The sequence below is a fragment of the Anabrus simplex genome, chromosome 2 (genome assembly GCF_040414725.1).
Source record: "Anabrus simplex isolate iqAnaSimp1 chromosome 2, ASM4041472v1, whole genome shotgun sequence".
NCBI lineage: Eukaryota > Metazoa > Arthropoda > Insecta > Orthoptera > Tettigoniidae > Anabrus > Anabrus simplex.
In genome coordinates this window covers 955147311-955171835 of record NC_090266.1, presented here as the reverse complement: position 1 = coordinate 955171835, position 24525 = coordinate 955147311, and the positions used below count along the sequence as shown (strand labels likewise).

Sequence of the window (24525 nt, the reverse complement as noted above, 5' to 3'; positions counted from 1 at the left end):
ATAGTTGGGGATGTGCGAGATCTGGTAAATGCAGCAAGGATGAAGTTTAAGGAAGCAGAGATTGTTATCAGTGGAATACTGTGTAGGAGGGATACTGACTGGAAGGTGATTGGAAATTTAAATGAGACTATGGAGTGGGTACGTGGGAAACTGGGAGAAAGATTTATAGATCCTAATGGGTGGGTAGGAGACAGGGATCCGAGCTCAGATGGCTTTCACTTAAACCGCAATGGTACATATAAGTTAGGAAATTTGTTTAGAAGGGTTATAGGCAGGTACATTCAGGGAAACGGGGTGGCCTAGGTAGTGGTGTTAAGGGTACAGGGAAACTGAAGTCAAGTAGGGATGACATAAAAATGTTAGTGTTCAACTGTAGAAGTATTGTAAACAAAGGAATCGAATTAAGTAATTTAATAGATATATACTTACCAGATATTGTAAGAGGAGTTGAATCATGGCTGAGAAATGATATAATGGATGCAGAAATATTCTCACGGAACTGGAGTGTGTATCGCAAAGATAGGAAGGAATTGGTGGGAGGGAGGGTATTCATTCTGATGAAAGAAGAATTTGTAAGCTACAAAAAAGTTAAGGATGAAAAACATGAAATTCTAGGTGTAAGGCTCATCTCTAAAGATAATAGGCAACTTGATGTCTTTGGAGTGTACAGACCGGGAAAGGGTAGCTATGTTGGAAACGATATGGAAAGGAATGTGATAGTAGGCGATCTCAATTTACCAAATGCCAATTGGGAAGGTAATCCGAACGACAGGAAGCATGAAAAACAAATGGCAAATAAGTTAATATGGGAAGGGCAGCTGATTCAGAAAGTGATTGAACCAACTAGAGGGAAGAATATTTTGGATGTGGTGCTGGTAAAACCAGATGAGCTCTACAGAGAAACCGAAGTAATAGATGGTATTAGTGATAACGAAGCTGTTTTTGTCGTAGTTAAAAATAAATGTGAAAGAAAGGAAGGTATTAAAATTAGGACTATTAGGCAGTACCACATGGCTGATAGAACAGACATGAGGGAGTTTAGATCCACTATATTATAACAGAGAAGTAATGAGACTAAGAAGGAGGTGCAGGTTGGAAAGAAATAGCGTTAGAAATGGCTATGGAAGTAAGGAGAAATTGAAGGAACTTACTAGGAAATTGAATCTAACAAAGAAGTCAGCTAAGGATAACATGATGGCAAGCACAATTGGTGGTCATACAAATTTTGGTGAAAAATGGAAGGGTAGGTACAGGTACTTTAAGGCAGAAAGAAGTTCCAAGAAGGACATTCCAGGAATCATTAATGAACAAGGGGACTGTGTATGCGAGGATCTTAGAAAGGCAGAAGTATTCAGTCAGCAGTATGTAAAGATTGTTGGTTACAGGGATATTGTCCAGATAGGGGAGGCGATTAATACTAAAGAAGTATTAATATTTACCTATGATAACAATGACATTTACAGTAAGATACAAAAGTTGAAAACTAGAAAAGTAACTGGAATTGATAAGATTTCTGGGGATATACTAAAGGCAACGGGTTGGGATATAGTACCATATCTTAAATACTTATTTGATTATTGTTTGGTTGAAGGAGCTATACCAAACAAATGGAGAGTTGCTATAGTAGCCCCTGTGTATAAAGGAAAGGCTGATAGACATAAAGCTGAAAATGAAATGCATTGCAAGTAAGCTTTGGGAAAGCATTCTTTCTGATTATATTAGACTTGTTTGTAAAATTAATAACTGGTTTGACAGAAGGAAGTTTGAGTCTAGGAAAGGTTATTCCACTGAAGCTCAGCTTGTAGAATTCCAGCAAGATATAGCAGATATCCTGGATTCAGGAGGTCAAATGGCGGCATTGCAATTGACCTACCTAAGGCATTTGATAGGGTAGATCATGGGAGACTACTGGCAAAAATGAGTGCCATTAGACTTGACAAAGGAGTGACTGAATAGGTGGCTATATTTCTAGAAAATAGAACTCAGAGAATTAGAGTAGGCGAAGCTTTATCTGACCCTGTAATAATTAAGAGGGGAATTCCTCAAGGCAGTATTATTGGACCTTTATGTTTTCTTATATATATAAATGATATGAGTAAAGAAGTGGAATCAGAGATAAGGCTGTTTGCAGATGATGTTATTCTGTACAGAGTAATAAATACATTACAAGATTGTGAGCAGCTGCAGGGTGACCTCGATAGTGTTGTGAGATGGATGGTGGGCAATGGTATGATGATAAACGGGGTTAAAAGTCAGGTTGTGAGTTTCACAAATAGGAAAAGTCCTCTCAGTTTTAATTACTGTGTTGATGGAGTGAAAGTTCCTTTTGGGGATCATTAAGTACCTAGGTGTTAATATTAAGAAAAGAGCTTCATTGGGGTAATCACATAAATATGGTTGTTAATAAAGGGTACAGATCTCTGCATATTGTTATGAGGGTATTCAGAGGTTGTAGTAAGGATGTAAAGGAGAGGGCATATAAGTCTCTGGTAACACCCCAACTAGAGTATGGTTCCAGTGTATGGGACCCTCACCAGGATTACTTGATTCAAGAACTGGAAAAAAATCCAAAGAAAAGCAGCTCGATTTGTTCTGGGTGATTTCCGACAAAAGAGTGGCGTTACAAAAATGTTGCAAAGTTTGGGCTGGGAAGGCTTGGGAGAAAGGAGACGAGCTGCTCGATTATATTGTATGTTCCAAGCTGTCAGTGGAGAGATGGTGTGGAAAGACATTAGTAGACGAATAAGTTTGAAGATAATGTTGGAATTCAAGAGGACAAATTGGGGCAAATATTCATTTATAGGAAGGGGAGTTAGGGATTGGAATAACTATTCTTCAATAGTGTGTAGTTTTATTTCTTGTTTAATAATGTTTTTTTTTGGAGGTATGTTACAGTGTAATATTTATATATAACTTGTGTGTGTGTCAGAATGAAAAGCTTTTAAGTCACATTTAAGTTACAAATATATATTGTACATTAGTTTGTCAGCTCACAGTTCATCACCAGAACTATAGTCATCAATTTCTCATTCATGCCAACCGCATACAGAATGAGAACTTTAAATACTTACTACACTGCCAGGAAAAAAAAAAAAAAAGGTGAGACATCCACAAAGAGAAGGTAATTTTATTCGCAAGCGATGTGACAGCTAGTTCTGCAGGAGTACATGATTACAAATACAGACCAAATGAAACACGTCACAGTAAATGGTGCGCGAACAGTCTCATAAATACACAGTGTACCCCCCTCCGGAGGCAATGCAGGCATGTATTTGCACATGCAAAAGATCATTAAGTGCTGAATGGCATCCTGCAATAGAATGTCGAGGCATCTTGCACCTTTTGATGCAATATGGCAACAGTTCTTGCAGGCTCTGGAGAACGTGTAAGTTCCCACTTCATCATGTCCCATATGTGTTCAAGTGGCGAGAGATCCAGTGATCTTGCTGGTCAGGGTAGTTATTGTACACCATGTAGAGCACGTTGTGTCGCAGCAGCTATACGTAGATGTGCACTGTCCTGCTGAAAAAGCATGTTACCTTCCTGTCGAAGAAATGGCAGTAGCACGGGGACAACAACCTGTGCGATGTAGCGGGCACTCGTTACGTTACCCTGCAGAAAAACCAACTATGACTGAGTTATAACTGATGGCCCCCCACACCATGAAGCCAAGGGTGGGACCTAAGTTGCTGTGGGCGAATGCACTCTGGAAAAGACCGCTCACCTGATCTGTACCATACATGCGTTTGTCCAAAATTGCATACAGACAGAACCTACTCTTGTCACTGAAGACAACAAAACGCCACTCCCCCCTCCAGTCGATTCTTTCACGACACCAGAGTAGCCGTGTTTGGCAGTATCGTGGTGTCAGTGGTAGCATGATCATAATCCTGCTGCAAGCAGACAGTTCCCAATGGTCCTTGGTGACACAGCAGGTGCAACATGTGGCCGGATTTCGTTCCTGGATGATGTTCAGTCGGCCATCGCTGCTCGCACAACGTGTCGATCTTGACGTGCGTCTGTACAACGAAGACATCTGGAGCCTGGTATACAGGTGTGGGAACGTTCCACATAGCACTGCTGAAAGGAGCGACAAGACCACCGATGCATTGTGCCCAATATGTGCAGCAATCCGTCGATATATCCATCCTGCTTCCCGCAAGCCTGCAACGCGACGTACTCATCGGCGGGGCATGGTTGTACCCTAGAATGAATGTTGCAAACGCTGTTCACCTCTAACCTCTAACCTCTGGAAAATTTATAATTCATAATGTCCAATAATGGACCATTTACATTGGTATTAATAATTTACTCATTCGGGATAAATATTTCAGATTCCCTATGGGAATCAACATCTATATCATCTGATGACCAAGCAGGCATCAAGTTTCGGTAGTGAAACAAAGTCTCTCATAGTGGATTGGCACTGCCGGTGGCTTCCAGTAGCCTACGCAGTGGCCTCCACGGTATGCACTAGCCATGTGTCTTGGTAGGTGTGCTAGGTACCAACTGATGAGCCCAACCTAGCACATGGGGGTGAAACGCTGGCAACCAGGAATGAATTAGCTGGAAAGTTTATAATGTCCAATAATGAACCATTTATATTGGTATTATAATTTTACTCATTCGGGACAAATATTTCAGATTCCCTATGGGAATCAACATCTATATCATCAGGTTGTTTTCCTATCAACTCTTCAAATGCTTATATCTTATGAAAATTTTTCAGTTGTTTTTTACCGTAGAGTTCGTAAAGATGGTAGTAGAACAGGCAGATATTTATGCTGAACATCACTTGCAGTCACACGGTATGTTATTTCTGTTCAGATATAGGGTAAATGGATGGGTACTAGGTATGTAGGAAATGTATGTGGTTTTTGTAGTTTATAAGTTAGCCCTTCGCGGGCGGCGGTCATTTAGGGCTGTAGGCGACAAAGGAAATGAAAAAATTAAAATGCATGCAAAACTTTGTGAAATTTACTAAAACCATGAAAATATACCTTGTTGAGGAGTTGAAATTCAAATCTGAGTTGGTTTGAAAGCAAAATAAAAATCGTAAATACATTTTTTCATTCGAAGAACGGCACAAGGCACACTCCACTTTATGATGTGACAGTGGTTAACTTGAAGTACACTGTAGTCCGCTATTATGAAATATATGTACAAAAAACTAGTTTCAATGATATTTTGGATTAATTTTTTTGTCTTTTTTCATCAAAAGTGAAAAAATCTGTCGGAAAGTATTCACAGCAATCGAACCTACGCTGTACACAAATAATACCCTGAATTTGTAAGTGTCAAGGTGATGGATCCTCAAAACTCCAATAAATGCCTTTATGTCATGCAATGTTAGGTGATGCCAATTTCTCATTCTGCTTTTTTCGTGGTCGGTGTTGCCTGTATTTTCCTTTTGTCCCCATGCAATTTAGTTTCACTGAGAATATCATCAAATATTTTGTCATAAAAAATACATTAAAATATTCTACAGCGGGCATATCAGTATCAAAGTGTGATGGTAATATTGTTCCTTGATCAATATTACGAACGGGAATAATATTCGTTAGCCCAGGATCGCTATTACTCACGTCCGTCCAGTCGTCTGCTCTGTCGCTATCCGTGTCAGTGTTACTTGTGTCGTCGTTGCACTCAGGCGAGATGGAGAAAGAATTTTCGTCCTCAGACTCACATTTACTACAATCAGACACTTCTTCGACCGTATCATTCATTATTGACACTATGCCTGTATCACTGATCCATTTTCTCGATGCCATTTTACCGGAAAACCGCAAAAATACGTAAGTACGCACACGAGAAAACTACGTCACGCAACGTATGCATTACGTAACTCCCACAAACAGAAGAAAAAATTCAGCAAGATACTGCGGGGATTTCCCTCACCGTAAGAGTTGAGAGAACAGCTCCTGCCATATCTGAGCATATTTGGGTACACTCCTCGGCTAATAAACCCGCGATTTTCAAATGGAACATATATATATGTTTCCGCCCGCATCGTAAGAGAAGTCGACCATATATATATGTTTCCGCCCGCGAAGGGTTAGTAAGCAAAGTACAGAAACCTATATTGAGAACTTAATTCTCAGTGGGGAGTACAGTGCCTTGGGGTCTGCCTGAGGCTTGTTCTCGAATTAAACCATCCCTTCTGTGACATCAAAGTTAGTGATGACATGCAAAAGCAAATTCAGATACAGGATCCAAGAAAGTGGCAAACAGCACATTAATGTGGTCTTATTTCTCAGAAAACTGAATACTAACTACTCCTATATTTGGTTCAACCATATCCCTTGTTCGATTTGAAAGCATTACAAGATTCCTCCATTGCAGTGACCTTAGGTAATTCTGGTAATGTATGCTGTATATGTGTTTATGCATTAACAGGGTGTCCACCAAATCCAGATTTTAAAATTCCCTGACATTTCCCTGTTTTCCAGTCATAAAAACCATTTTTCTCCCTGACACACAATGACAAAAACCAAAATTACAAAGGAAGTATCAGTAATATTAAAATACATTTTAAAAACTTAACATCCAAAAAAATAAATGAGCAATTCATGTGCATATTAAATTTCAAAACTTGGAAGTTTAACTTAGTCTAATTAAATTCACCTTAAGTTTTGTAAAAAAAATGTATTACCATTACTGCTTCAGCAGAGAAATTTCTTCGTAGCCACCTATGACTGTCAAGCTTCTGCCATCACCCTCCGCTTCTTTTCTTCTAATTCTTTCAGTAACAAAGCGGCCTTTCTCTCTCTCTCTCTTTTTTTTTTTGCAAAGAATCTTCTACTTTCAATGCTTCACGTTTCTCCTTTAGATTTTGAACATATAAAGCATGAGCACTCCTTGCAGCATGGAGCATGTTCTTATTAATGGAGACCTTTTCAATTCCACCAGGGTTTTGGATAGCATCATATATTATTCTTTGTGCTACAAGGGATACTTGTAGCATGTTTCTCTTCTATAATTTCTTTATTAACAGGAAAACCACGTTCAAGTGAAGCATTTCCATGAAACAGTATTAGTATCATTTTGAGAAATGAAGCCAACTTTTCTGTTTTCAAATTTACTGTTCAAAAAACAGTGCGAAGCCAAACGTGATCTAACCTCTCCTCTTTAGAATACAAATAATTAACTTCTTTCAAAGTATCATTCTCACAAATGGAAGTGAACTTCCTTTGTTCATGATCGCCTTCATTACCCAAGATCCATTTGTTTTCCACAAAGGCATTTAAAGCTATCCTTAGCAGTCAGCTCCTTAGAGGCTACTTGGCTACATTTGGATCGAAACAAGAAATTAATTTAGTCAGTTTATATGCCAGCAGTGAGTAGACCCGGCCAACAGCTTGGAAACTGCAGATGATGATGACGACGATGATAGGCCAGCGGTGAACTTTCCAGTAACTTCTTGTAAAGCTACCATTCCTCTGTGCGAAACACTAATATATCTCTATAATTTAATCCAGGAGTGCCATGAAGTGCTGCTTTAGCAGCATAACCTATGTCAATTTTAGATGCAGGCAGAATATTTTCTTTACTGTCTAAATTCGTTTTAGGATATTTTCTGAAGACTGCAGTGACTCAGACTTAACAAACCTTGTCATGACATTTATCATCAATGAAAGATTCATAAAGGTGTGATGCAAATGGAAGATCTGTCTGAAACTTTTAGGAATGGTTCCAAATCTCCAACAAGTGATAATAAAAATGACAACTTGGCCTTAAGAAGCTTATCTTTAAGTGAAGTTGATACTATTTTGAAGCTGTTACAGCTTGGGATTTTCTTGTCTCTGTTTGTTCCTTCCACATATTTTTCGACATTAGGTAGAATATCTGTAGCATGTTCAATAACTTGAACATTTTCAAGCCATCTTATAGCACAACATTTCGAAGGAAATAAGTTTGAACCTGAATAATGTGTATAATCAGCAAGACATGCAGGAGCGTAGCAAAACAAGAAGTGAAGAGCATGAAGAAACTCTGCAATATTCCACTGGGTTTCTTTTACCGCCATTTTATATGAATTGTGCACAGTATGCAAGCCACAAGATCCAATGTTCAATACAATACGAGCATCTAGATCATCATTTAATACATTACCAAAATCCTGAAGGCACTTTTTATTATCATTTGGACCATCCAGTGAAATATGTAAGTTCTTTTTAGATAGAGTCCTTGCTGTGCTTGCAAAAAACCATTTAACAAATCTGAAGAGGTAGAATGACCAAGAAACATGGAATCAAAATATGAAGTGCATACTTCATTAGTATCAGGATTGAAACAATGAACTACAAGATCCATTTGGCCCATCTGAGAAACTTTATTCAGTGACTCGTCAAACCCAACGGTGAAATGTGTGCACTTACTACCCATCTCAAGATCTTGTTTATGGAAATAGAGAGCTAAACCATGAGTGATTGTATACGCAACTTTTGTTCTGTGCAATTGAACTTTCGAAGCTGTTTCTGAGTCTTGAAACATTACTGGAAACAAATGTAAACTAGCTTCACTGGCACGTAGAGAATGGTGTTGGATGACAGTATGCATGCACCATATAATCTCAGCTTTGGTTATTTGCTCTCTTGAGAGATAATCCTGTAGACATCTCATCTCTGGTGAACCTTCTTTAATGGAAAAGGAAGAAGAAGAAGTGGAGTCATATGTGATAGAGTTCATTGTGGTAGCTGTGGCAGGCAGAAGGAAACTCGTGCGCGGCCAGGTATTATCTACTGAGTGTAAGTCTTTTGTTACTTCATCATTTGAATGTTCCTTTTTAAAATAACTTGAAAGGGATGATGAGAACTCGCTGAACATGACACTGATGACATGCTTCTTTCCTCCCATGTGACTTTTTAACGCCTGCTTCCCCACGTTGCTAAGAGAAAATAATGTTTTAGATATTATGCAATATGCTGAAAATTTGTCTTGAGGCATGGGTTTCAACCATGTTCTGAAAGTATCATCAAGCAGCCACCTTTCATTAAACAAAGTTTTCCTTGGCTTTGATGATATTATTAGCTATTGATATTACTGGTTACTTCGAGATCACACTTTAGTAACTTTTCATTACAATTTATTCCTGGCATAAAAGACATGCCCTAGATTAATGTTATAAAAACTGAAAAATGTGTTTCTATTGCACGGATAAATATGGTATGTCAATTTTATCTGGCAAAAGAACAAATTTCCAGATTTTTTTCCTGAATTCCCTGACATTTCCAGGTTTTCCCGTTATTTATCCAATTCCCTGACATTTCTCTGTTTCCCAGGTTTTCCATATGGGTGGACACCCTGATTAATAACAAACTGAAAATTTTGGTAGAGTTCATTTGACCGTTTGTCAGTTATGCTCGATTAACTAAAAGTCTGCAGTCACAGCATGCCTGGTGCTATACTCCTCCCGCAGCACAGTGTAGCCAGGTAGTGAAAGTCCTCCCACGCTAAGAGGTTAACACGCTGTCATATTAAAAGCTTTATCAAAACCAGGTTTCGCTTTTCAATGTCCGGAAACTGTTCTTTGTTGAATGAACAGTTTAAAAAAAAATGGTTTACGAGAGTGTGTTAATATATTTAACATGTATATGTATAATGTACCAGCAAATTATTTGATAATAAGGTACGACTAGTTCTTTTGGAGAGTAACGATAACTTATCGCAGGGCACACTGGGTGGAGACCTGGAGCTGGGTACAAAGAGAGGTCCTGACTATAATGAGTTCCAAATTCTTTAAACTGAATTTATTCACATAAGGTTCACCTTACAATTGTGCTGGTTACAGTGGACTTGTTTCCATAGATCCTTCTTGACGGACAGCGACCCAACCATGGAAGTCCGATCCCTTGTGGACAGCAACCAAACCATGGAACCACGATCCCTTGTCGGCAGCAACCACTGAACCACAATCCCTTGTAGGCAGCAATGGGTCGTCGTCAATTCTTGAAGGTTCCGGCACGGGGTAACCACACACTGATTATGTTACGCGAATATCCACATTTAACTGTCCCCCTGAGTATCGGAATGATTCATATAAACCACAGCACTTTGCGAATTATAATAATTGTCTCAGTCCCGATTTAGAACCCAAAACGTAAAATTTGAAAAATAAGGTGCACTTGGGAAACTTGTGGTGGCTTTTCACAGGGGAAATTTTTTTTTGACTTCTATCACTTTCTACCACATTAAAATTTGCACTGTTCACTGGAACTCATCATAATACAGTTTATTCCTATTCATGTGGAGAAATAGAATGTCTTATGGAATAACTGCACTCTTGGAATTATTTATAATTCTAAAGAAATTGAGTGTAGTGGCCTACTAAAAGCACAGTTCACTTGGAAATTTCACTTACATTTAAGTGAATTATTGAACACTTGTACTTCAAAAAGTAAAGTCTCTGAATATTCTGTTATTCATACCGTAATGTTAAACTTTAAGTCGAGTTCACTTGGAAACTCTTCTGGCTTCTAGCATATACATAAACGTTAGTTATACAAGTCTAAGAATCACCTTTAATATTTGTAAGTTCCTCAACGAGTTTGTACTTACTGAATGTTTATAAGTATCGTAATGCTGGAATGATTCAATGTTCCACAACATAATCTCGCCTTCGGCCGACTCCGTACCATGCGGCGAACAAACATCGTCATGTTGCCGGTGTGAATTGAAGTAACAGGCTTGGGAGGTATGGCCTTTTATACAAATCTAGCTCTGATGTAATGTTTTGTATAATCTTGAATATCTTCGTAATGCCTGGATCGATTCTGGAGAAATTAACGAGAGGAGACATTCAAAATGTGTTCTATAAGATGCCGCTGTTTCTGAATCGATACCTCAATTGGTTTAGAAGATAGCAAATTTCTTGCATGGAAGTTTCCAGATCGTATGATGCAACCTGTCCTTGACTCCGCGCTGGCTATGTAATGAAGAAGGCAGTGTTGCGGTGGATTGACTACTCGCTCCTGCAAGACTTTGTTATTATTAGCGGTGAAAATACACTCACTAATACTTTATAAATTATTTATGACTTATTTTATTTAAGAAATACTTGATGTACGGTCAATCCCGTACAGTATATATATGTGCGTGTCTGTGTGTGTGCGCGTGCGTACTTATTGGGTCATCCTAGAATTAAATTAGACCAACAAAACAAAGTGTTTTATTCGTAACAATATGTAATGTATAGGACTGTGGAAAAGGTTTCAAAGTTGAAGCCTGACATCATGAAGGTATTTGTGTTTTAGAGCTACTTTTGTTGCTGTTGTTGTTGTGGTCGTGCAGCATTATGTTTAAGAGCTTGTTGCGTACTGCTACGAGTACGAGACAAGACGGAGGTCGCTACCAACAACTTATATTAATTAAATTTAAAATCCAAGACACTATAGTCTGCCTCAAAAGCTCACCAAAATACATCAATAGCTGAGCTACAAAAATACTTGACCATCTTACGACATGGGTTTTGCTACGAACACATATGACATACACTAGTCAAACAGATCTTCTCAAGGATTGTTTTATGCAACCAAACAACGTAAACATAGACGCACAAGAACCAACAAGAAGCCTCAAGAAAGAACTTCACAAAGCATGAACTTTAAAAAAAAAAAAAAAAATCCAAGTGTTTATTACATATATGTTTTATATTTTAATGTGTTCAAACCCATCAAGTGTTTCATTTATGTCTCATGTATTTTTAATGTGTTTAATGTATACGTACAAATTGTTTTTAATTTTCTTAAGCTTTCCACTGCTATATTGGTCTTGGACATAGTTTTAACCCCATATAGTCACTAACAATATGACAAACATATTTACAACCCCATTAGACATCCGGATGCTCTAATGAACAATAACATCTTTGTGACACATATCAATGTCTAATGGTTGTAATACTGTAATATATCACCTGATGATTGCTATAAATAGTCAAAACCGGTACGGATGTGAATCTGTTCATAATAAATAGTATTGACAGATGGAACATCTTTCTTGTCTATACACGTGCATCCAATCAATACGGAAATGAAGCTTATTAATGATGAAACTTACGGACCCATACCTCATGAAAGGATGTAACGTGACCAATGATAACTTCTTCACATTGGTAAAGTTGGCTGAGAGACTGAAAGGGAAGAAAACTAGTATTGTTGGAACAATCAATCGAGTGAGGAAGGAAATCCCGAAGTCAATAAAATCATTACGCATGAATCTGTACGAGTGTCGTACTTCAGAAGGAAGATCGTACTACTCTCACAGCATATCAAGGAAAAGTACTTCTGCTAAGCACTCTACACCCGAGTGTTCAAGTCATTAAGGATAACAAGAAACTCCCTAGCACTATTGAATTTTGTAACGGAACTAAGTATGGTGTGGATGTAGCTGATCAAATGGCGAATAAATGCACTACTAGGGCTGGATGCCGAAGGTGGCCTGTACATTTATTTTACAATGTACTTGATCTAGCAGCCCTAAATTCATGGATAGTCTACAAGGAAGTTATGGGACAGAGAATCTATCGACATGATTATATTCTTCAAGTAATACAAGGACTAAAAAATGATTTTGTGACAACAAGATCCCGGTTGACTGAACTCCCTACACTTCAGCCTGAGCCTCAGACTAGAGTCCAATGTGCCACTCATAAATGATGACAATGTCAAGTGAACTCCAACTGTAAACAAAACAAAACCTCTGACACATGTTCTTCGTGCAACAAAGTAGTCTGTGGAAAATGCTTGTGTAAGGTAATCACTTGCATAAATTGTTTATCAAGTACCTGAATAGGCTTGTAAACAAATGGAGATTTATTCTTATAAGTTTTCACAAAGGCATTCAATAGCAAGTCTGCCAAAATATTTCGTTGTTACCTATTACAAGCGAGAGAATAGGAACAATTATTAATATTTAACAATGGATTGATCTGTATACAATACATCCCAAAGGTTAGCTATGTTGTTTTAAAATAGCTTACTGAACATTCACATGTTTCCCAGATACTGGATGCTAGATATACTAGGGGGTACCCAAAAATAACCGGAATAACATTGCCGTGAGCTAAGCTTGTGTAGTACGCATTTCTGCCACTAGGTGCGTATAGCGCAACTCATTGCCAGTTTAGTGCTGCCTGTGTTGTCGATCTGGCTTGTTCTGTTCATCCGCAGTGATTGTTTTTGCTACCGCTGTTTTGTTCTTGTTTCGTTTATGATGACAAGTTTAAGTGAGGAACGTGCAGACCAAAGAGGATAGAATAGAATAGAGATGAAACTCAATGATAAATTTCGGTACCAAGCCACTCGCCGCTAGTAGTTTCAGTCTCTCATCCGAGATAGCGCCACAGTGCGCATTTTGTGCACTATCTTACCGCTATTATTAACAGATAGCGCAGAGAAGTGATATCCGGTGCAGTGACGCACATCCGGGTATTCCTACAGCTCCCCCCCTCCTTTCCCCTGCCCCTCACCCCCACCCCCCTCTCCCGCCGGCGATAATAATGCAGTTCTACTACTTCTATGCCCAATACAGTGTAATTCATATATTTTTATTTCCAAGTACCTACTATGTTGTAAATAATGATCTGATACACCTAGTTCGTATGGCATACTATGTTACTGAGAACATAACCACACACCTCAAAGCAGCTTTAACTTCAAATGAATGATTGACACATTAACACAAAGCTGATATTATAACAAATGAGAAATCCCTTCGAAAGCAAGACAGCAGAGCACACCATATGCAAGAGAATGGGGTATCACATCAATATCCAAGTGCCACATGAAAATAAAAATAACAGAATTAAATGCAATGAGACCGGAAATACTGTATATAAAACTACATTAATAGAACCATTATTCAGCTTTCAGCCCCTGATGTGTACTCAAACAAGAAATACAGGATTTCGGGAGGACTGGCGAAGATATATTTCAAATAAACAAGCACAAGGAACAAAGATTTACATCACAAGCACATGAGCACTTGGAATTCAAACAACACAAATACTGTAGCATCATGGGAACTATCGATTAAAATCGATATAAGTTCGAACAAGGTTAATCGATTGGGTAAAGTCGAATTCGATGCAATCCAGCAATATTATCTCCACATTATATGACTAATTAATTTGTTAGAAGGGCCCACTGATTGAGGTTAGACTTGAAATACTTTAATAAAGATTTTACTGCAGCCAATGGCCATTAAAATATGTTTACATGACTAATTACATCAAACAGAATTTGGTTAGTCCCATCTGTCTTTTAGTACACGTCATCACATGATATAAGTCGCAAGTTTTCTCGCACAGAACACATATACATTCCTTTCTCGGGGTGTGGAAAGTTTTGTTAGCACACACACGATGATGAAAACCGTGTGTTGCTAATCTAGTCACTATGTGCCTGAGTTCATAGTTTGCCTTCATCCGATCCGTACTGGTCATAGCCTCTGTGGTGTAAAATGTTTCCCATATATCTCCCTTCTTGGTTCGCAGCTCTGTTTGTAACTGGTTGAATGCATCTGTAGACGGCAATATTAGTTTGTGACGTAGTTCTTCTGTATAGAAGAGTTCTCTTGTCAGCTCGTAACATAGTCTTGAAGGAGTGAATTTGGACAAACATAATACCTTTTTCATGTAGATTGCTTTTACACTTTCAATGTCTCGAATATTTCCTTTAGTGAGATGTTCCCATGTCAATTCTAGTCCATACGTCATAATCGGAGATATTTTTGCATGGAACAATTTCATAGCGACTTCAACCGAAAGTTTGCGTAAGATCAAGATGTCATTCATTGCTATTACGGCCGCAGCCACTCTATCCTTAATGTGTCTGGTATAAGTAGTTCCTGACGTCTGTAATGTAATGCCCAAATATTTAAAGTTGTTTACTATTGGCATAGTTTCTCCTCCATTTTCATACTGAATTTTCTCTTTTAATGCTGTTCTGCCTCCCTTTCGGAAGATCATCTGTACCGTCTTTTGTCGATTAATTCTGAATTTATTGTCCTCTGCCCAAAAGTTCAGCTTGTTGAAAGCAGCCTATAGTTTTTCGTGTGTTTTTGATACGAGTACCATGTCATCTGCATACATGTATATGTGTACCTCGTCGCCTTCGACCTTTATAGTGGGTATTAGGTCTGAGACCGCTATATTGAAGAGTATGGGGCTCATTGGATCACCCTGTAGTACTCCGTTCATCTGCGTAATGAGATTCGAGATAGAGACGTTATCGTTTACAGAGATGTAATTATAAGCAAGAATGGTCCTAATGATGTTCGTTAAAGGATTCATATATCCTATTATGTTTCCCAGTTTCTTCAGTAGCTTTTCCCTGTCCACTAGGTCGAACGCTTTGTTGTAGTCTACGAAGATCGCGTAAAGTTTCCCTTTTGGATGTCTGAGGGTATCCGTTATGTCGTCAATCAGATTCTTTATCTCCCTCGTCGAAAGCCGAATTGCTCTTCCGGTAAGGCGTGGTCTACCTCTTCTATCAGTCTCGTTGTTAGTAACCTGGTAAAGAGTTTATAGATATTGCTTTCTAAGGCAATTCCACGGTACGAATCTAGGCAACTCGTGTTTCCCTTTCCTTTATATAAGATCTTCATCATTGAGTGTCGCCAGGTGTCGGGAATTTTGTTCATTTCCACGCACTTATTGAAGAGCGATGTCCACGTTGTTAGTAGTATATTTTCTGTAGTTGTACTGTTCGTTGAAAATGCCATTAATTCCTGCAGCTTTCTTAGCCTTTAAGTCCCTTATGGAATTTTTTACTTCCTCTTCGGTGAAGTCCTGAAAGAGTTTTTGTTCTCTATGTACGATATTATCTACTGTAGTTACAGATAAGTTGTCCGTGTTCAGCACTTTCCTAAAATGTTCTTCCCAGTCTTCTATGGCAATATCATGAGGGAAGTGCGGCTTTCTTGGTTTTAGAGCTATAAACGGATTTACTTTTGCCTCTTCGACGAGTTTCTCTCCTTCTTCATCTATATGTTTTTCTCTTTTTTCTTTTAATAAAGCCTTATATATTCTTCTCTTCATCGCGTAGATATGTAATTCGCTTTCTTCGTGTGAGCGCCTTGCTTTGTGGAGAGCTATAAGAGTATCTTTCCGAAGAATATAGCATTCTCGATCAAACCATGATTTTGCTTTCCTCGTCCTGTCCTCAATCTTTACCATTCCCATTCGTATTACCTTTTCTATCTCCTGGGTTGCCTCATTTATGTTGCCTTTGGTTATGTCGTTTTGAATAATTTCCAATGTTGGAGCGATTCCCTGGAAGGCTGTTAGATTGGTTACTCTTTTGTATTTAGTCTTCACCTGTTGGCTCTTCGGTTCAAAGTGTTTCACTGTTACAGTTATCTTGATAGGTAGATGTTTTCTGATAGGGATCGTTGGTGAATCATCTATAACTTGGAGAGATTTCACAGTAATTTTATGGTTTACGAAGACAAGATCTATGATACTGTGTCCGTTGTGACAGATGTACGTTGGTTCTGTTGGCTTGTTTACTAGCACGAGTCCTTCAGATTCTAGGTATTCTTTCACCAGTTGTGTTTTCTGATTTGGCACGTCTATGCGACAGTTTAGATCACCTGCTACGATGAGAGGTTCGTTCTTTCCTATAATGTTTACTGCTTCTTTCAGTGAGTCTATTATGATGTCTTCTTGGGTATCTGGCTGAAAGTATGCACATATCAATGATGTAAACTTTAAATACTTCACTTCGAGACAAACTGCCTTTAATTATTAACATCGCTCATTTCACGCTTACTTGCGTGCCATCTACAGAACGTGTATATACCTATTTACACGTTATGAATGACCTACAGCGCCATCTAAAAAAAGAGACAAACTACCTGAAGCTAGCTACCGATTGGAACCATAAGCCCTATTAGACTTTCATCCCCCTGGTGCAGACCTTTTATTGGGAAGTTCTAACAAGATTGAGCAACAGTGTTAGTCAAAACAGACCTGATTTGTGGCAGACAGAGGACTGGTTCGTCCACCACGACAACGCACCTGCACACACAGCCAACTCTTAATTCTTGGCTAAAATTGGCATGGTTCCGCTGCCCCACGCCTGACCTGACTGTGTGACTTTTTCTTATTTTCACACATGAAAGGGGGCATGAAAGGACACCAATTTGACAACATTGAAGAAGTTATAAATTTAATTTTCTTTGTCCGTATTGAAGATCTACTTGTGATACAAATTCTTATAATTTTGTTAATTACAACCTATTCAATACGTTTTTATTATATTGAATAGGTTGTAATTAACAAAATTATAAGAATTTGTATCACAACACTGAAGAGGTCAAGAAAAAAACGAAGGAGGAGCTGTCAGCCATTTCGAAAGAAGACTACAAAAAATGTTTCTAACAGTGGACGCACCGGTGGGACAAATGTATTAGTTGTGATGGAGAGTATTTTGAAGGGGATAAGGCTGTTTTGTAAAAAGTTTGAAAATATATAACTTTTAAAACTAATTCTTCTTTTCTTTGGTACCCCCACATATATCAGTAAGCCACAGCAGGTCAAAATGACCACCTGCAGCCTTTACAGGTATAAGGAAAGTTCGGCCGTTCTAGTGTTAATAGAAACAACACTATTTTACAAATTACATTTCATTATGCTCTCTTTCATTATAACAAGATTTGTAATGGTTCTGAACAGATGTAACGGATTTTTCAATCTTAATAGTAAATATAAAATGTCTTCGTTAGATACTACATTTCATTTATATTCAAATCAAAATCTAACCTAGAAAATTTGCACAAACCTCAGATTTGAATGCTTCCAGTGTCTTTTCATCATCCAGGTAATCCATGTTGAGCACTTTGATAGCCACATCTCCATGCCAATTTCCTCGATAGACAGTGCCAAATTGGCCTGTTCCAATAGATTCTCCAATATTGAGCTCATCAAAAGGAATATCCCATTCTCGCATTGACAACTGGAACAGAAAAACTGTACACTGAGAGAACTTCATGAAACAATTAACATTACAGACTAATGGATTTTGAAACATTTCAATATACTGTACAACTGAATAATAATGATACTGGTTTTAACTGAGAATGGGTCTTGTACCTTTGAAGGCATCATTTCCATCTGTTTTTGTACTTAGTTTGAATATCCAATTTATTATCCTAAGTGTTCCATTGCAATTACACACTTAATATGCATATCTGGTTTCTCAAGGCAAATTACTGGTATCCTAATATTTGACATACAGTAACTAACTTTCCCTACTACTGAATTCCCAATCAAAATGTTACTTCTCATTCCCTTCTTTGGTAAAAAATTTAGGTGTAACATGGTAAGCAAACAATCCTGAGAGAAACTAGGCTGCAGAATATATTAAACAGCCATTGCTGCTTGATGTAATTTTTCGTCAATCTTCGCAAAGAGAACCTGATCATCTGTATATGGCAGCGAGTTGAGGAATTGACAATTTTAAAGTTAAATGCATACTGTCACCATCTCATTGTGGTACTGTTATAGACATATAAACAAGCAAGCTTGTAGTTTCACAAGACTGTTGATACTGTGATCATAGCAATGGGGCCTCCAGTTTTATGTGGAATCCAAACCACAGGGATGTGACTTTTCGTTTCAAAACTTTCACATGCAATGGCTGGAATATGAACTGTGGCTGCCTTTAGTGAAATGCTAGTGACTATGCCACACAGCTATTATGGCCCATGTTGAACAGCAGTGACCACGGGGAATCCTTGTTGAACACCACATTTTCAGGGTTCCACTAAGAATTCTCTGTATCCAGTCTAATTAATATTGGATTTTTACAGTGTATAATTTTAAGTACTGTAAGTACAGTCTAATTTTTCAGTCTCAATGTTAGCTTAAATTCTCCTAGAGCTTATCCCTCTTTCTCAGTTAAACGATTTTCTATAGTTGTGAATACAGGTCTTGCCAGATATTCCACTATGGTAATGGAGTAAGTCTGTACAACCAGCGACTCAACGCCGAGTGTCGGGCGGCGGTAAATAACTCGACTCCCTAAAGGGGCCAGCGGCTTTGGGCGGATGAGCCCCTTTATTTGCAAGTAATGAGCTTCATTTTCCGTATCAAATTCCAATCACAGAGACTTACAGTAATTGAAAATCTTCCACCTTTTTGATACTTTTTATTTGCTTTTTAGCAAATTAATTAATTATAAACAGTACATGTTTCGTTCTCACTTGAGAACATCTTCAGCTGTTGTTAAGCTTAGGCAAATCGCTAAGTTTCTGAGTACATTTTCAGGTACATTGTTCCTCTTAAAAACTATTGGAATATAAATTAAATTAAAATGATGATAAAACAATGTGGGGGTTGATGGGTTGATGAAATGAGACAGGATGAATACATAGTTAGCCTACTTAAAAAACCATATCTATTCATTGGAATAGTTGTTAAAAGTTCCACACTGTTACACTAAAAATATCTGTTTGTCTTCCAGTTAAAAGGCTTTTTTTAAAAAAATGATTGACTTCTTGACACTGTTCTAATTTTTGTTGAATGTTCATTTCTTTTACTCCTTCCAGGTTGGCTGTTAATTATTTTGAGCTTGCTTAATGTGCCCTAAATTTAGTCTAATGCAGAACTATGAAGCTGATTGCCATTCACTTTTTGTGAAGGGAGCACGTCTCAATTTCTGAAATGAAATGGGGAAAATCGGGATTTGTTTTTATAACGAAAACATGTGTCTTTACATAATAACTTAATGTATAAAATGGTTCCATACCTTACTGATGTTAAATTCCAATTCTACCGTGACCCTGGAGGGGCTATGTTGAAGCTGCTTTATGTCTTGTATAATAATGATGTGTGTGTTCCGTTGTTTGCTCCTCCTTCCAGGGAGGCAAGGCTGCGGAGAGGGGAGGAGGCGTGTCGCTTACCGTCACGGCTTTGGCTTTAGAAGGTGTGGGGGGAGTGGATGTACAAAATGGCGGAGGGCCGTTCTTATTCATCCTTTTATTGTCTGTGTTGTTTCTTTTGCCTGAAGTTTCAAGACTTGATAATATCCGTTCAAATATAGGGTTCCTATTGTCAACTGTATCATTCAGGTTATTGTCCTGATTACTTTTTTGTTCTAAATAAATATATAGATTTTCTAATGTATTTAGAAGAGCTCCTTTGTTTATTTTACGTAATATAGTTAAGTCCTGCTCTATAGTTGTGAACTGATGTCCGGTTGTACTCATGTGTTGGCCCATCGCGGAAAATTTTATCAAGTCTTGAAACTTTAGGCAAAAGAAACAACACAGACAATAAAAGGATGAATAAGAACGGGCCTCCGCCATTTTGTACATCCACTCCCCCCACCCCTTCTAAAGGCGAAGCCGTGACAGTAAGCGACACGCCTCCTCCCCTCTCTCCAGCCTTGCCTCCCCGGAAGGAGGAGCAAACAACGGAACACACACCATTTTTATACAAGACATAAAGCAGCTTCAAACTTAGCCCCTCCAGGGTCACGGTAGAATTGGAGTTTAACAACAGTAAGGTATGGAACCATTTTATACATTAAGTTATTATGTAAAGACACACGTTTTCATTATAAAAACAAATCCCGATTTTCCCCATTTCATTTCAGAAATTGAGACGAGGCTCCCTTCTCAAAAAGTGAACGGCAATCAGCTTCATAGTTCCGCATTAGACTAAATTTAGGGCACATTAAGCAAGCTCAAAATAATTAACAGCCAACCTGGAAGGAGTAAAAGAAATGAACATTCAACAATATTTAGAACAGTATCAAGAAGTCAACCATTTTTAAAAAAAAGCCTTTTAACTGGAAGACAAACAGATATTTTTAGTGTAACAGTGTGAAACTTTTAACAACTATTCCAATGAATAGATATGGTTTTTTAAGTAGGCTAACTATGTATTCATCCTGTTTCATGTCATCAACCCATTAACCCCCACATTGTTTTATCATCATTTTAATTTAATTTATATTCCAATAGTTTTTAAGAGGAACAATGTACCTGAAAATGTACTCAGAAACTTAGCGATTCACCTAAGCTTAACAACAGCTGAAGATGTTCTCAAGTGAGAACGAAACATGTACTGTTTATAATTAATTAATTTGCTAAAAAGCAAATAAAAAGTATCAAAAAGGTGGAAGATTTTCAATTACTGTACGTCTCTGTGAGCCCCTTTAGGAAGATTGATGGTCCCCTCAGTTTAGGAAATGACACTGGAACCTATCACAAGTGTTTGGTCCGATGGTGAAACGAACAGAGGGGGAATACATTACTCTTATGGTTCCCAACGGTCGTGGAGGCAGAAGAGGTCATGCCAAATGAACTGGCTGTGAAGGTGCACCTCAGTAGTACTTTGAGTCTGCAGCAGTTCATTGCAGTGTTGGTGTTTGTTCCTGCATGTCTCATTCCATATGTGCTGCAGGACATGGCTCTGAGATCACAGTGCGTGGGTCACTTCTTAGCAAGCTGAGATCCACCGTAAACGAATCCACACCAGCGGCATTTCTTCCAAATGTCACTTTCTACTTCAAAAGTCCAGCGGCGATGGTATATGGATGATGGGGCAGGTTACGGGTGAAACTGGAGGCCCCTAGTTCAGACCTACATGTTGGCAGCAGATGTGTGATGGTTGTCTCCCCGAGACCCTGTGACTACTCAGGAATTCGGTCCTGCACCTGTGATTGGGCAGGCCCTTTTAGGATTACCGCTGCCCACCCTACATTGGGAAGACCCTAGAAAAGGTGGGCTTAACATAGGAAGACACATCTTATGTCCAGCTGGGTGACCGCACCCAGTGGGTCATCCCTCATGCAGTCAGATATCAAAAGCAGGAAAGAACCGCACTCTGAAAATTAGAACATGGAATGTGAAAACTTTACTCAATATGCCAGATAATGACAGGCCTGAGAGAATTTTTTTAGAATCTGTTTTACGTCGCACCAACACAGATAGGTCTTACGGTGACGATGGGACAGGAAAAAGCTAGAAGTGGGAAGGAAGCAGCCGTCGCCTTAATTTAGGTACAGCCCTGCATTTGCCTGGTGTGAAAATGGGTAACCACAAAAAACATCTTCAGGGCTGCCGACAGTGGGGTTCGAACCCACTATCTCCTGGATGCAACCTCACAGCTGCGCGCCCCTAACCGCATGGCCAATTCGCCTGGTAGGCCTGACAGAAGAACAGCTCTCGTTATCCATGAGCTCTCTAGACTTCCACTATGATGCTGCTGCTTTGAGTGAAACCAGACTGTCCACGGAAGGCAAAATTACTGAGTTTAGTTCATCTTCAGGAAGGGAAAGGAGGAGCAAGAATGTCGCATCCACAGTGCGGGATTTGCTGTGAAGACTGAACTGGTTATTGATCACCAACTTACTTCCACTGCAATCAGCGAAAGACTTATGATTCTCCGCATTCCACTCTCAGGAGGTACTTTTATGGCGCTTATATCTGCCTATGTTCCAACTCACCCGATAGACCTGAGAGAAGAACAGCTCTCGTTACCCATGAGCTCTCTAGACTTCCACTGATGCTGATGTAAAGGATGAGATCTACAATCATCTGAGCACAACCATCACCAAGGTACCATCTGCAGATAAGCTCTGACTGCATGGTGATTTCAATGCCAGAGTTGGGAGAGATAATTGGCTATGGAAAAATGTGATGGGTGAGCAAAGAATTGGCAACTGTAATGCAAATGGACTATTGCTTCTTGGTCTATGTGCAGAACATGAACTCATCACCAACAATCAGTTTCGACTGCCTAACAGTTTCAAGACCATGTGGATGCATCCTCGATCCAAGCATTGGCACATTCTTGATTATGTCATTACATGGCATTGTGATAAGAAGGACATACTTATTACCAGAACAGCAAGAAATATTGATGATTGTTGGACTGATCACGAACTCCTTATTTGTCAACTCAGGATCTCCATATGCCATAAACCACCTAGGCACCTCCAAATCTTGACCAGAAGAACGTTTAACATGCTTAAACTTCAGGATGAATCCTTTGCCACAGTATTTGAGTATACGATCAATGCACAGCTAACAGTTAACCCACTTAGCATAAATGACATTTAGCAAGAATGGGCCACTTTGCAGAAGATAATCATGAAGTCAGCCGAGGAAACCATTGGTTTTGTGAAGCAGAAGAAAGAAGGCTGGTTTGACGACAGTATTGAGGAAATTTTGTGTCTCATCAATGCAAAATCTATCCCATCTTCAAGATCCATCCTCCAACATGAAGAAAGCACATATTCTACAACTCAAAAGAATGTGTCAAAGATAAGAGAAATTAAGAATACCTGGTGGCAACAGAAAGATCAGGAACTTAAGAAACTATCTGATGCTAGTGACCTGAGGAACTTTTACATAGGAATAAAAGAGCTGTATGGTCCATCTCGCTTTTTGACAGGTACACTGATAATTATTATTATGATGATGATGATGCTTGTTGTTTAAAGGGGCCTAACAACTACGTCATCGGTCCCTAATGGTACGAAATAAGACGAAATGGAATGACAAATTAAAAGTCCAAAATCCTCTACTGACCAGAATTCAATACGTGAGGACGAAGAATGAAAGGATGATATGAATTTAAAACAATCAGTGGATCCGACCCGCAATGTCTTGCATTCACAGAAACTGACGTGAAACAATAGTATTACTGGCCAAGGGACTGCGTTTATAGCATAAAACTGAATCGATGATGCTTTTAGTCTAAAGGGGTCCAAAATCCAATTCATCGACCCCTCAAAATGGTACTTCTCGGCAGGAAAATAGAACCATGGTATTTGTCATGTTGCGGTACTAATCAAAAGGAGCGTAGACTCGCGGCTTTCCACACAGTATGGTACTACTCACAGGTAATGACATTCGCACATGGAATACAGACCAATGGTGTTTTGCACATTGCGGCGCCAATTACAGGCAACGCAAACCTATGGTGTTTATCACATATGTGTACTAACCACAGGGGACCGCACTATCTCGTGGTGTTCCTCACATAGTGGGTACTAACCATAGGCAAGCCAGAACCATGGTGTCGCTCCTAAAGTGGTACTAATCAAAGGTACTGTAGAAGCCGGCAACGCATTCTGTTGCTACTAATCACAAACCTATTTGGTACCTAACATAGTGGTACTACGTGCAAGTAAAAGCGACCCATGGTGTTCCCTGCATGGTGGTACTAATTACAAGTAGTATCATGGTTCTAATTTGATCATCCCTTGGTCACCCCTTTTAGTTGCCTCTTACGACAGGCAGGGGATACCATGGGTGTATTCTTCATCTGCGTCCCACACCCACAGGGGGTAACAGGTACATTGAAAACTCCTGATAACTCTACCACTCTTACTGACAGCCATGAAACCCTGGAGCGTTGAAGGGAGCATTTCTGCACCCTTCTAAATCGTCCTTCCACTGCAGATGTAGACTTTCTTTGTGATGTGCCTTAACAGCCCGAACAACCACGAATGGCAGTTTCGCCAACTTACCAAGAATTAAGTGCAGCTCTCAATCGTCTGAAAGCCA

General features: G+C 39.0%; 1 protein-coding gene across 1 annotated transcript in view; it reads right to left on the bottom strand.

The window, feature by feature from the left end:
- ksr (kinase suppressor of ras) overlaps positions 1–24525 on the bottom strand; it is a 509869-nt gene that overhangs the window by 140315 nt on the left and 345029 nt on the right. Inside the window, exon 12 of the mRNA XM_067141756.2 lies at positions 17784–17957. Within this exon, the coding sequence (XP_066997857.1) occupies positions 17784–17957 (174 nt within the window). The remainder of the gene's footprint in view (positions 1–17783; positions 17958–24525) is intronic.